Source organism: Nyctereutes procyonoides, unplaced genomic scaffold, assembly GCF_905146905.1.
Source record: "Nyctereutes procyonoides isolate TBG_1078 unplaced genomic scaffold, NYPRO_anot_genome, whole genome shotgun sequence".
Taxonomy (NCBI): domain Eukaryota; kingdom Metazoa; phylum Chordata; class Mammalia; order Carnivora; family Canidae; genus Nyctereutes; species Nyctereutes procyonoides.
In genome coordinates this window covers 11718369-11732000 of record NW_026575043.1, presented here as the reverse complement: position 1 = coordinate 11732000, position 13632 = coordinate 11718369, and the positions used below count along the sequence as shown (strand labels likewise).

At 43.4% G+C, this 13632-nt stretch overlaps 1 protein-coding gene across 3 annotated transcripts in view; it reads left to right on the top strand.

Annotated features, from left to right (window-relative positions):
- The window catches only part of JARID2 (jumonji and AT-rich interaction domain containing 2), a 260567-nt gene that overhangs the window by 154424 nt on the left and 92511 nt on the right, over positions 1-13632 (top strand). For 2 of the 3 annotated variants that reach the window (XM_055322925.1, XM_055322923.1), the window contains one exon: positions 1436-1577. The exons of the other annotated variant lie outside the window; for it this stretch is intronic. Coding sequence is in view for 1 of the 2 variants with exons in the window: in XM_055322923.1 (XP_055178898.1) it covers positions 1436-1577 (142 nt within the window). In the remaining variant the exon portion in view is untranslated. The remainder of the gene's footprint in view (positions 1-1435; positions 1578-13632) is intronic. 3 annotated transcript variants of the gene reach the window in all.

The window sequence follows — 13632 nt, the reverse complement described above, 5'->3', positions numbered from 1 at the left end:
TCTCAGGGCTTGGTTGCAATGTACCATGTTCTTTCAGACGGCATACCAGATAACATAGAGTCTTGTTTCCTATACAGTGTTCAGTGCAACTAGTAGGAACCAATCTTAAGTGTTTGAACCAAAAAAGGAATTTAATACGGGGAATTAAGTGCTTCTAGAGTTGGTGGAAGGGTTGGAAGAACAAAGTACCTTTGGCTTTGCTTAAAGCCAAGCTGTACAGCTGTGCTGGCATTCCTGCCGACCCCCAGCTTCTGATGCCCATGAGGCTGGTGACAAGACTGTGGAATTGGGGGCCAGACGCTGCAGACAATTGCATGGGAGCAAGCTTCCCATTGGTAGGACTTAAATTGTTTCTAGAACCCTCAATGCAGGGATATCTGAGTGCTAGAAGACTGGCCAGGCTTTTCTTCAGCTGTCACCCATTAATGTGGTCTTAGTATTTATTATGGTACTTCCAATATCCCTTGGCACAGGCCCTTCCCTGGGACCCCAGGGCTCCATCTTCTGCATGGTGCCATATATGCAGTCCTGGTGAGGCCTTATCCTTTGAGACTATCAAAGGCAAATGGAATGTAATGAATAATGAAGAAGAGGAAGTTGTGTAGTAGGATTTCTAGTTAATAAGTTAAGCTGTGGCTGCAAAATAATATGCTTTTCTCATCTGGTTTCTGAAGGCAGTTCCAAAAAGGATTTCAGTGGTTCTTTTTTTTTTTTTTTAAGATTTATTTTCAAGTAATCTCTATACCCAACATGAGACTTGAACTCACAACCCCAAGATCAAGAGTCATGCACTCCTCAACTGAGCCAGCCAGCCAGGCACCCCAGGATTTCAGTAATTTCTAGTATACATCTTTAGCCTTTGAAATTTAACTAGTTCGAATAAGTAATACAGGAAGTGTCTTTCTTCCTTTCCACCCCCTTTCCCCCACCCCTGAAAGATGTTTATGTATTTCCTTTTTGTTTTTAAATATTTTATTTATTTTATTTGACAGAGAGAGAGAGAGAGAGAGAGCGCGCGCGCGAGCGAGCACAAGCAGGGGGAGTGGCAGGCAGAGGGAGAGGGAGAAACAGGCTTCCCGCTGAGCATGGAGCCTGACTCCATGGGGCTTGATCCCAGGACCCTGGGATCATGACCTAGCCCAAGGCAGATGCTTCACCAACTGAGCCCCCCAGGCGCCCCAGTGTTTATGTATTTCAAAAAGAACCCTACAAGTATCTTGTGGTGACAAAATCCTGCCTGAATTTCTTCCTGTCGAAATGAGTTCCTAGGCCTAACATAGGATGAGGTGTCCCACTCCAGAGCGGACTATGTACCTTCTAATCCTCTTCTTTCCCAACCCTGGTCTGTCTTCATTGGCCAGTGTGTCAGGGTGACTATGGTAAAGTGCGACTTCCTGATGTCATGTGTTTGTTTGTCCCCTTCTCTCACCTGTAGGGCTCCTTGGTCATGGCCAGTCTAAGGGATTAGGACCAGCATCAGAACAGTCAGAAAATGAGAAGGACGATGCCTCCCAAGTGTCCTCTACTAGCAACGATGTTAGTTCATCAGATTTTGAAGAAGGGCCGTCGAGGAAAAGGTTAGTACCCAAGGCTGAACATGCTGGCACCTTAAACCAGGGACTTCAAATCAGGCGCCAGTTCTTCCCACAGGGGAACAGACTCGGGCCCACACACCAGCCTCCTGGTTTCCATAGCGGAGCCAGGGTTCTGGATGTTCTGTATTATGTGTCCTGGTTTCTCAATGTTGTCCACTCATTGTGATTAAGAACAAACACACCAGAAAATGCTGTGGGCCAAATAGAGCTTGTTCCTGCCCTGAGAATTGGCCAAAGGGGTGCCACCCTATAATTCATCTGCTTTGATCGTTTTAAGCGATTCTCGTCACTTTCTGGAGTCCATTCGATGGGATTTGGCCATTTCCGAAGAGAGCTGTTTTTAAACGTGAAGAATTAAATGTGTTTTTCTGAAAAATTTCCTTCCTCAGAAAAACCACTTGGTGTTGAACCCAGGCAGCAGTGGTGAAATCGTTCATAAAACTTTTAATTTACCATTTTGTTTATTTGTTTAAGTAACTTTCCTAAATAAGCTTGAGCCTTTGATAGGGAAGTTGGCCATGGGAATTTGGTAAGTTTGTGGTTTCACAGTCAAACAGTGCCAGTGACATTATGTAATGCTGTGTTAGTGGGGTGTTTAAAAAAAACCCTTGCTGGTCATCTGCCTTATTTCATACCTCGTGTTGTGCCCACCACCTCTAACTCCCCCCCGCTATAGAAATTATATTCCATTTCTGTTTTTTTTTTCCCCCTCCCTCCCTGTTCTTATACTCGAGGTTTTTCTGAATGACTAGTTCATGACTTTTTCTTAGAACCTGGTAGTTTGAGAGGTTGGGAAAAAGAAAAAAAATTTCCAGCAGCCTGGTTGCTGCTATTTACTCTTTCTCCAGCATTCTAGTTACCTTTGGAAATTGTCTAGATTGCATGTATCTAATGAAGTACTGGGTATAGTGGAAATTAAGAGGAACGGATTGGATTGACCATGTGTTAGGTATTTTAAGATCCTTAACAGAATTGTACTTGGGTCTGAAATTTGAGGTGATAGCTCAGTCTTAGTTTTCCTCCATCATGCCATGTTTTCATTAAGAAAACCCTTGATACAGTTTTCTCTTAATTTGCAGTGCTGTGTCTCAGAAGAGGCCTTAGATTTGGTGTTAGTACAATCAGGAAGCATACTGAAGAAGTTCTTCCTTGCCAGGGTCCTGGGCCTTGTAGGTCACTCTTTTTAAAGAGCCTTGGGTGAATGTCTCAGTGACAAGTTTCTCATGTTTCAGATGTTTGCCACAAACACTCTAGCCCAGTTTGAGAAATGCGTCATCAAAAGAGTAGGGAGAGAGGTCAAGGATGTGTGTTATGAATCCCATCAGTAACTATGTTGGAACCTGTAATGATGTTGTCCATGCTTCTAAACCATGTCCATGCATGCGTGGTCATGCATCTCGTATCATCTCTCATCTTTGGGGAGCAAAACTCTGAATGTGGTCAGGGTGTTATTAGCCCCTGGTCCTTTAGCGGCGAGGCTGACACACACACATTCATGCACCCAAAGATCCTGCCAGCGTTGGGGGCAGATATGATGACCAGGATCTATAAGGCTTCATTCTCTTGGGGAGAAGGGGGTGCTGGCCCTTCGTCTTGGAGTCCTAGTGCCTGCCTTAGTTGATAGTGCTACTGGCTTCTTTCTTTCCTCCCTGCACAGTGCTGTGTTGGGGTGTGGCTGCTGTGTGCAAATCAGTCCTTTAACTTCGGTTTCCAGGACAGGAGAAAAGAGAAATTTTTTTCAATATGAATCTAAAGAAAATGTAACCATTTCTAATCTGCTTTAATTAATGTGCCAAGTACCTTGTTTTCCTGAATTATAGATTCATGGTAGCATTTTATTTGGTTATAATCACACTTTACTGGTAAAGTCCATCAGGGTTACTGTTTGACAGGTGAGGCTGGATTTAGGGCTCATCTGAAGTGGCCTGGATTTTACAGGAGGAAGGCTTTGCAGGTTCCAAATAGGTAGGGAGGTTAGGGCTTAAATTTCTTGCAGTGTTTGTAGGGTACATAGCAAATACAAAAGAGTAACTTTTTAAACAAACTTTTTTTTTTTAAGGGACAGAGGGAGAGGGAGAGAGAGAATATTAAGCAGGCTCCATGACCTGAGCCCTAATTCAGGGTCAGACACTTCACTGACTGAGCCACCCAGGTGCCCCCAAAATAATAACTTCTAATACTTTCTGGCTCTTAAATTGCTCATTTGTTTTGATTCTTCATTGATATTAGGATAAATCATTTGAAATGAACCTTGCCTTCTCAGTTAGGTTGTTAGAACTGACATCTCCAATCCTGGGGCTTTGTCATCGCCTTCCCGGACTCGGTACTCAGCCTGCCTTCATCTCACATGTATTAGACCTTTTCTAATAAGGTGATGGGCTGTGCTGTCCCTGCTGATGACAAGGTCAAACCCAGAATAACAACCTCAAGTGGTTATTTCAAAACATCACTTTGAGCATTTTTGCCTAGATGCTCCTTTTTAACCTTGTGTCTACAGTTTCTGGTGTCTATATACTGGAAAGGAGCGGATCTTGTGATTGAACCCTTGTGTTCTCAGTAGGGACAAAACACTGAATCCTAAAAATTCCAGGGCCATGGTTTTTGTCTTTGCTCTGGACAAAGCATTCTATATTCTTTAAGATTTGCTAGCCATTCTTGTACAGTTAATTGCTCTTCCTTAAATACATAGTTTTTAGAATCACCAGTTTATATGCCTTTTGTTTTGGGAGTGGAGGAAAGCGAGAGCTTGTGTTGGACTTCTGTAGGAAATATTCAATTATGAGGTATAGATGGTTACAAGTCTCAGATCCTTGCCTTGCGTTTCAAATCTGGAAATCAGAGTGATTCCATTTTCTGATGATGCCTGTCATGTGTTTTGTAAGTCTTTAGTCCAAACATCTTGTGTTTTTTGCAAAGTGTTATTTTTCTTTGAGAAACCCCCCTGAACTTTGTATGGCCGTATGTGCTTGCCACCATTGGTTTTATTTGATGTCAGGGATTTTTTTTGGCACACAGCAGTAGAATCCACAGTTCTGTAGCATTTATATATTTATTTATTGTTGTTGAGGCAAAAATCAACCATATCTTCTTACCTAGCCATTAAAAGATAATCCTCTAAAATCTTTGTCCACTCTTTGTGAATGGAAAAGGCATACTTTCTAGAAACTCAGCCTGTTTAGTGGACAGAACATCTCAGCTGCTGGAGGTTTGGAGGACTCTGTACTGCTGGGAGTTCGTTAATTTTCCTTTTCTTTTGATCATTGAGGTAAATGACTAAAAAAAAAAAAATCTGCATCAATGTAATCTCACTGTTCACTGTAAGGAGCCAAGCTCCTTACCCTCATCATCCTGTTAGGTGACCAGACATTGCCCACTCTAATCTCACTGTTCAAATGGAGACATTATAGACTTTGAGTCTGTAATCAGCTCCTTGTGAATTTGATGATGGCCACGCCAAGCTCCTTACCCTCATCATCCTGTTAGGTGACCAGACATTGCCCATCTGGTTACACTTGGCTCTTGTAAAACTTGTGTTTTCTGCAGGAAGTATTGAAGTGTTTTCAGAAACCGCAATGGACGGATGCTGTCAGTCAGGTATGGATAGACAAACTCCAGAATGATGGTCATGGGAATATGGATTGCTACCTGTTTGGCTGGTGGAAAGGAACATGGTGTACAAAAAACTTGGGTGTGATTGTGTACTTTTATTATTTAGAGCAGGTGTGTGTGAGCAGGGTGCGGGGGAGGGGCAGAGGAGTAGAGAGAGAGAGAATTTTAAGCAGGCTCCATGCTCAGCAGGGAGCCTATAGCCTGGTTTGAGATCATGACCTGAGCTGAAATCAAAAGTCAGATGCCTAACTAACTGAGCCCCCCAGCCCCCGCCCCCCCCCCACCCCCCAGTGTACTTTTAAATGGAAGATCAAAAATGCACGTTTCAAAAGGGGTCACTTAACCATTCAATTACAAGCAAAATTAAGTGTGTGTATATATTTTATTTTATTTTGGGGTGGAGGGAATAAACAAGAAAAATGTAATGACTGTGGTAGGGATGTAACGCAATGTTAGGAGTGTGTTAAGGGGAACTTGTATTTGGCATTAGTGGTTTAACAATATGGACTGGAGCTAGACAGAAGCAGCTTATTCTCACTCATCCTTCACATCTCCTGGATGCTTTGGGCAGTTTCTCTAGCATCAGTCAAGAGAGCTATAGAATTAAAAATTAGAACTATTCTAAACTCTAATTCGTAAAACTGTGCCTCAGTTTCCTTGTTTGTTAAAATGTCTGTAACAGTAGTGAGGACCGCATGGTGGTTTTCTGGACTGAACAAGGTGATTGATGAAGAACCCACAGGTGCATCCTGAATAACGCATCATAGATCCTATTATTAGTTGTCCTCACTGTGTGTGACACATGAACTGCTGTGTGTGAGTATGCATATTTATTGGGGACTTCTCAAACATGCTTTAGAGGAATTTTGATTTATACAAATGATGTATTTTTCCTCTGTGGTGACACTGTCACCACCATCTGTAGGCAGATGGAAAAGTGTAGGCGTGTGTCCCTCTTGTGAAGTTACTGAGTCACAGGAAGGACCCTGTGGCGCACACTGTGAATCCCTCACAAAGGTTGATGTAACCAGGTTATTTGCTTGTGTGGAGCAGTCATGAGTGAGATGAGGTTCAAGTTTGTGAGGATGGGCTGTTGATGAGTAGGTTCTGTCTCAGCCGTGCACATATTCGTTGTCATTTTACCGGGGTGGGGGCGGGGAGGGGGGCTCTTTTGCTAGTATTTCTTGCTAAAATCCCTGCCTTATTCTGGGGGGAAAAAAACCTTTAAGGGAATCTAGTGACCTAGTACAAAAGTTTAGACTATGTCTCTGTAGGATCCTACATGTTTTCTTGTTAAAGTCTGCTGTGTCTTAGGCCATTGATAGAAGTCTGAGTGTAAAGATGGTCCCATTCCAGTGGATTGGGTTTTGAATACAGAGCATCAGCTTAAGGGTGAAGATGCTATGACTTAGTTTCTTTTAGTTTCTGGTTTTGAATATGTGTTGAACATGATGGGAATTCTGGGCTTTGATAGGTATTCCTTTCATAGCTGAATGGTCAGTATTGATGTTTTCCTTATTTCTGTTCTCAGATACTTTGTTGATAGGTGATACTTTTCTACCTCCATGGTTGGAAAGAAGATAGGTCCAAATGCATAGGGTTCTTGTTTGGCACTGTTAGATGTTGGAGTTATTTACTGTGAACATCCTTTTTCTAAGATTTTATTTATTCATTTATTTGAGAGAGAGATACACAGAGAACATGGCACAAGTGGGGGGAGGGACAGAGGGAGAAGCAGATCCCCGCCTCCCCCCCCCCCCCACCTGGGGGTGTGGTAGGAGCTCCATCCTAGGACCCTGAGATCATGACCTGAGCCAAAGGCTGACACTTAGTTTTCTGCACGCAGGCGCTCCTTATTCTGAACTTCCTTAAGAATTAGAATTTTGATGACCTACATGTTTGTTTCCTTTTAACGAAATGCATTAGTAGTCAAGTACGGTGTTAAAGGTACTTCATGGTTTTGCTTTGAATCTGGGTAATAGTAACCCAGCCTTAGATTTATTTGTCTTAGGTTTTGGTTTAGATTTAGGCATCTCCACTGACCAAGGTGTTAAAGATTGTTTTGTTGTTACAACCTTAAAGACTATTTTACCAATCTGACTTTAGAATTGTTCTAATTTTTAATTCTATATGTCTCTTGACTGAAATATAAACTCTACTTCTAGGCAGTAAGGAAGGGGCAAAAAGGCAGGATGGAATATTATGTGGAACCTTTAGTAACCACAGAAGGTAATTGTGGAACTGAATATAATGTGTATGTAGATGTATCAGGCCTATCTGCTTTATTTACCTAAATGCTTGCCATCTCTGGTGCTTTTCTTTACTTCTTCTAGATCTCTGTTTTTGAGGGTCATTTTCATTTGTTTTAGTTTAGTTTTTTTTTTTTTTTTTTTAAGTTCATCACACACACACAGGCAGACACATAGGCAGAGTGAGAAGCAGGCTCCATGCAGGGACTCAATCCCGGGTCTCCAGGATCAGGCCCTGGGCTGAAGGTGCCATTAAACCCCTGAGCCACCCGGGCTGCCCCTCATTTTCATTTTTGCCTGAAAGGACTTTAATACTTAAAAAAAAAAAAATACTTCTAATTATAGGTTTGCTAGGGTTGGATGAATCTCTTGGCTTCTATATGTCTTCAAGGTCTTTATTTCTCCCTCGTTTAAAATACTTACAGATTTACAAGAATTGAAGGATAGCCTGCAGTTGTAAGAAATTTATCTTGTTTTATCTTTTGCCCGTTATAGAATTTTGGGATATTACCTTTAAAATGTTGTTAAATGGAAGGGGGATAGCATTCAAGTGTCCCCTGCTGTGCTTTGTTTCCAGTAAGAACTGCTGTCACTCTTAACTTTCCAAGATGCATCCTTTCCCCTAGTCTACTTTTTTTTTTTTTTAAGATTTATTTCAGAGATTGAAGAGGGGGTGGTAGGGGCAGAGGGAGAGGAAGCCGTGGACTCCCTGCTGAGTGTGGAGCCCGATGCTGGGCTTGATCTCATGATCCAGAGATCATGATCTAAGCCGAACCTGTGTCAAAACTAAGATTCCAACGTTCAACAGAAGGAGACATCCAGGTGCCCCCGCCCCCCTTTAAAGATTTTATTTATTTACTTGACAGAGCATAAGCACAGGAAGGGGCAGAGGGAGAGGGAGAAGTAGGTTCCCTGCTGAGCACGGAGCCCAAAACAGGTTTGAATCCCAGGACCCTGAGATCAGGACCTGAGTTGAAGGCAGATGTTTAGCCAACTGAGCCTCCCAGGCACTCCCCCCCCCCCCCCCCCCAGCCTACTTTTTAAGATTTTCTTTTCATCAGTACTACCATGTCCCCTTGTGTGGTTTATGTTTCTTGTGTTTGCAGTTCACCGAACTTCTTCAGTACAGATTTCATCAGTTTTGGAAAAATTGAAGACAGTATTTCTGCAAATATTTTTTAGTGTGTGCACTGGTTTTTCCCCTGTTGGGATTTCAATTGCATGTATATTTGGCTGCTTGACATTGACCCACAGCTCCTTCATGCTCTATTTTATCCTAGTACCACCTCCCTCACCCCTTTTCTGTTTTTATTTTAGGTAGTTTCTATCCAAAATCTACAGAGGTGTATTTTTTTTTCTTTGCCTTTTTAACCTCAGAGATTGCTGTTTTTATCTCTAGAAGTTTAGAATTTGGTCTGTATAATCTTCAGTGCCTCTCCTGAGGTGCTGAGTCTTTGCCAACCTTGAACACATGAAAGAGAGTTAGAATATAGGTTTCAATATGCTCGTCTGCTAAATCTTTCACCTGTGTTATTTATGGGTTAGTTTTGGACGGACTAATGTTCCTCCTCATTAGAGGTCCTATATTCCTGCTATGGTACTTGCCTGATAATTTTGTTGTTGTTGTTAAGGTTTTATTTATTCACAAGAGAGACAGAGAGAGGCAGAGAAATAGGCAGAAGAAGAAGTAAGCTCCCTGTGGGGAGCCTGATGTGGGACTTAATTCTAGGACCCCAGGATCGGCACCTAAGCCACATGCTCAACCACTGAGCCACCCCAGTATGGTGTCCCTTGCTCGATAATTTTTTATTGAATGGCAGGTCTTGTACATTTTCCTTTGGGTTCTGGATGTGTTTGTATTTCTCTGCCTGTTCTTGAGCATTGTTCTAAGATGTGAATAAGTTTGTAGAAAACAGTTGGGTCCTTCTGGATCTCGGCTTTTCAGCTTTGTTTAGTAGATTAGAGCCAGAGAAGTGTTTGCTGAAGGGATAAGTTTTTCCCACTGCTCCGGCGAAACCTGGTTGAGTACTTGCTGCCCTGTGAATTACGATGTTTACCATTTAGGCTGGTAGATCCACGCACTGTATGTGGCCTTGTGTGGGATTTGGCGGCTTTTACCTCCAGTCCTTTCCTCACTAGTGGCTGCTACTACCCAGTGAATATGTGAGGAGTTTCCAGAATTTTCTGTGTTGCCCACCCCCTTCCCAGTCCTCTGCTTTGGATTCTGTTCAATACCTTGGCCTCCCCAAACTCTCAGCTCCTGCTCCTTAATTTAGATTCTTCTAAACTCTGCTTGAATTTCCTTTCCTTGGGCTGTGAGCTGGCCAGTCTTTTCCCAGCTCTCAGGGATCACAGTGCTTTGTGGTGTGATGTCCATTGTCTTGTGTGGATTTTCAGTTCCTTTGAGGCAGGAAGTAAGTCCTGCCCCTATGACTCTTTTCTTTGAATGCTGAATTAGAGGGAGAAGGCTACCACCAGGAATCATAACTACCGTGTTTGCACTTTATCTTAGCCACGGCCCTAACGTTTCCATTTAGTCTTGTTATGCAGTTCTCTTTTCTCTTCTTTTAATGACTAAGTAAACCCTGACGCAATGTAAAAGAATCTCGAAATAAAGAAGCAATTGACCTATAAATAGAAAGTCCCACTCCACAAGAAAGCGTGTGACTATTAGAAATATCTCAGACTCTTTGAAGTTCCAGAACCTCTGTTTCTAAAAAAGGAAGAAGTACCGTGTAGTGAATAGAACATATTGTGCTAATAAATCTTACCTTAATCCTAATGAAACATGTAGAAGGTTTTTTTTTTTTTTTTTTAACTTAAATTTTTTTAGAGAAGAGAGCAAGCAGGTGGAGAGGGGCAGGGAGGGGTAGAGAGAGAGAGAAAGAGATTTAAGTAGGCTCCTTCCTCAGCATGGAGCCCAATGCAGGGCTCCATCTCACTTCCTGTAGATCGTGACCTGAGCTGAAACCCAAGAGTGGGATGCCCAACTGACTGAGCCACCCAGGCGCCGACCACCTGCTTAATAGCTGAGTCAACAAATGTTGAAAATACCCAAGTAGTCAGTGACACATGATTTTTAAAGTCAGGATTTGAATCCAAGTCTTCATATGTCTAATGCCTGGACTTTCCCACTACACTGTGTCCCTTTCTGTTGGGGGCAGAAAGCGTAGCTCTTGATTGTTTCAGGTACCTCCAGGATAGACAAATTCCAGAAGGGCACTCGTTTTGGGCCAGCAGCACCTGGTGGGGTAACCCAACCATGGCTGGATCACAGCCTCACTTACCTTCCTCAGCTGGGCTCACCTTTGGACAGTGCGCACTCCTGTGGCCCCTCACATCATAGGACCTGGTCCATGTTCTCATCTCTGCCAAGTGTTTGCATTCCTTTAATGAAATACATGAAGATTTATTTCTGCATTGTAAACCAAGCTGTAAATAGAAAGGGGAAGGAAGAGCTTTAGCTTATCTTGAGTAAAACACATTTTGCTTTTGAAATCCTCTCCAACATGAGAGGGTGGAGGTCATGCTTTTCATGCCCAAGGGCACCGGGGAGAGGACCATCCTAAATATGAGAACATTTAGGACCTAGTTTACTGTTCCTTTCAGGTAGCTGCTGCAGACAGCTCTGTGATTAATTTTGTGACTCTAGTGGGTTTGTGTCCATGTTCTCTGGGTGAATATTCTTTTATGGGACTTTTTTTGAGTTTGACTGGAGTTGGTGGGCTCCAAGGGGGCAAGAGTTAAAATATGGGCTCCCCTCGTGGTGTCTACTTATGGATGTATTTCCCCTTTCGTACCGTTCAGATTTGGGAGGGAGATTTGTATCTGTCAGCTCTTCATATCTTAACCTTGATCCTCAGCATTTTCCCAGATAAAAGGGTCACCAAGGCGAAGCTGAGGGTCAGATGTCTTATTTCGAGTACCAGAGAGCTAGGAGACCATTTCTGATTGAGCCAGAGATTCTCACTGGCTGAAGCATGCACACTTTCTGTTTACTGCAGGATGGCACATGCTGCTCACCCACGTCCTCAGTGGTTAGGTTCTTCCCCTGCAGCCAAATCCCTGGGCTTCTGTTCAGATCTCTCTGATAACTCTCATGAGTTCTCTCCTCTGCCCTCCCTACAGCACTAGGCAGGCTTGTCTCTATTAAAGTGAAATCCCCCTCTGTCCTGTTCCCTGTGGTGAGTTAGAGCCTGGCTGTGGCCCCATCTGCAGAACAAAGGAAGCTGCTGTAACAAACATAAGGTCTGACTGGTTTTGTACATGAAATCATTTACGGGAACTTCATGCAATTCCCCATTCCCCTTTCCTATCCTAGAGTTTTCACTACTTGGCAGATTATTACTTAGGTGGCATGACCTGGGGGTTACCAAACAATCTTTCGTGTTCTTCTCTCTCATGAAGGAAGCATCTTAGGTTCATCCTTGTCTTCCTCCTCACATGCACTGGCCTGCTCGACTCTCTGTGTGCATGAATAGTGTCTGGGTACTAAGTGCCTCCTTTATGGAGCCCCAGAGGTGCAACCTGGTCATCTTTCAAAGGAAAAGACAGTGGAGATCTGGGTGGACTTTTTGGGTGTGCCTTTTGAGATGTGGTTTTTGGTCGTTAGCAGGAAATCCAAAGGTTTAAAGTTAGGTTGGAGTTTGACATTGTAGAAGAACATGGAACAAAGTGGCACAGGAGGCTCTCAGATGACTGAGCAAATTCAAGCTGGTGTTTTGGAGTTATCTTGATGGCAGGTGCATGGGTAAATTAGTTTGGTTTAAATGGCATAATGGATGGCAGATTCTCACTTGATTGTTCTTTCTCCACCATCCTTCTACCCTGTGTCTAGCTGAAGCAAAGGCGCACTGTTAGCATGCAGCCAGGATACAGAAGCTGAGGGGTGCCCTCTGTGTTGCGTGACTTCATCCTGAGCTGAGTGCCTGCGTTTCATCCTGGATCGGATATCTGGAAGGCTGGAGCTGGGGCATGGTTGTCACTTGACTCCTGCTGTCTCCAGTTCCTTCTGTCATCCTAAGGAATGGTAGAGATGAGCTGGAAAGTAGGCTGTGAAGGGGAGTGCTCCAGGGCTGTTGACCACATATGCTTGCTCTGTTGGTATTGCCGTCTGTCTTGGGGTTCCCTGTTTTTTCGATGCATCTCCTTACCTGTGTCCTCAAGGACCTTCCTGTCTGTGGAGCACCTTTCTGCTGTTTCATATTCCTTTCCTAGTGAACCAGTCTGCTTCCCCTCCTTCGTTTAGGCCATATGGCTGGGATATGTTGCTTAGCTTTCTGAGTCCATGTTCCTGACTTCACTTCTTGCCTGGCATTGGTTACTAGGTATATCCCCAGAACCAGGACTCAGGCGGGTGGGGCCTTCCCAGCCACCTGGCCTTCCAGGAGGAGAAAACTGCCTCTGAGCATGCGTGGCTTCCTGGCTTCCTCACGTTCCATGAGGCCACCCTTCCTGGGACTGCCTTCCAAGGCCATGATGTACAAGAGGTGTTTTAAACTCTTGGATCATTGCACACACACACACTACACACACACACACACCGCCCAGCACGTGTAGACTATTTGTATCCATGCCTGACAATCTTCTGATCTTAAGGCAAGTGATATCAATGTGAGACACTTCTCCCTGAGTGATCTTCAGAATGTGATGATTTAAAGTAGAATGTTTTCCTGGCACAGTCTTATAATGAGGCCCTTGATTAGAAATTGGAGGAAAGAAAAAATTGAAATTCTAGAATCTTATAGATAGGGTGTGAATCCCAATTGACTCTGTGCGAGAGTCCAATACCCCCTTTGCAAGGCAGTGATGATGAGCACTTAATCTAGCACTCATACACATACGGTGCTTATATATGTACACAGTGAAGTGCCAACCACTACTTTAGATTCTTTACATATATTTGCCCATTTAATTCTTCATAGCAAACTCTGTGGGATAGAGCTTTTATCACAGAGGAGTACACTGTGCCAGAAGTAGAGCTCCTGGCACATTGTCAGGACTCTAAATGGTTCTTGTCCACCTTGAATAAATTAATGAAGAGCCACTGTGGAGATGGAGAGAGATGGGAGAGTTGTGTTTTCAAAAATTTTTTGAGTGTCCCGAGAATTCTGCAGTCTTGGAAAAGTGATCCTGTTTGAACTCTCAGAGCATTGTGACCCTGCATGAAGGAGTGTCCA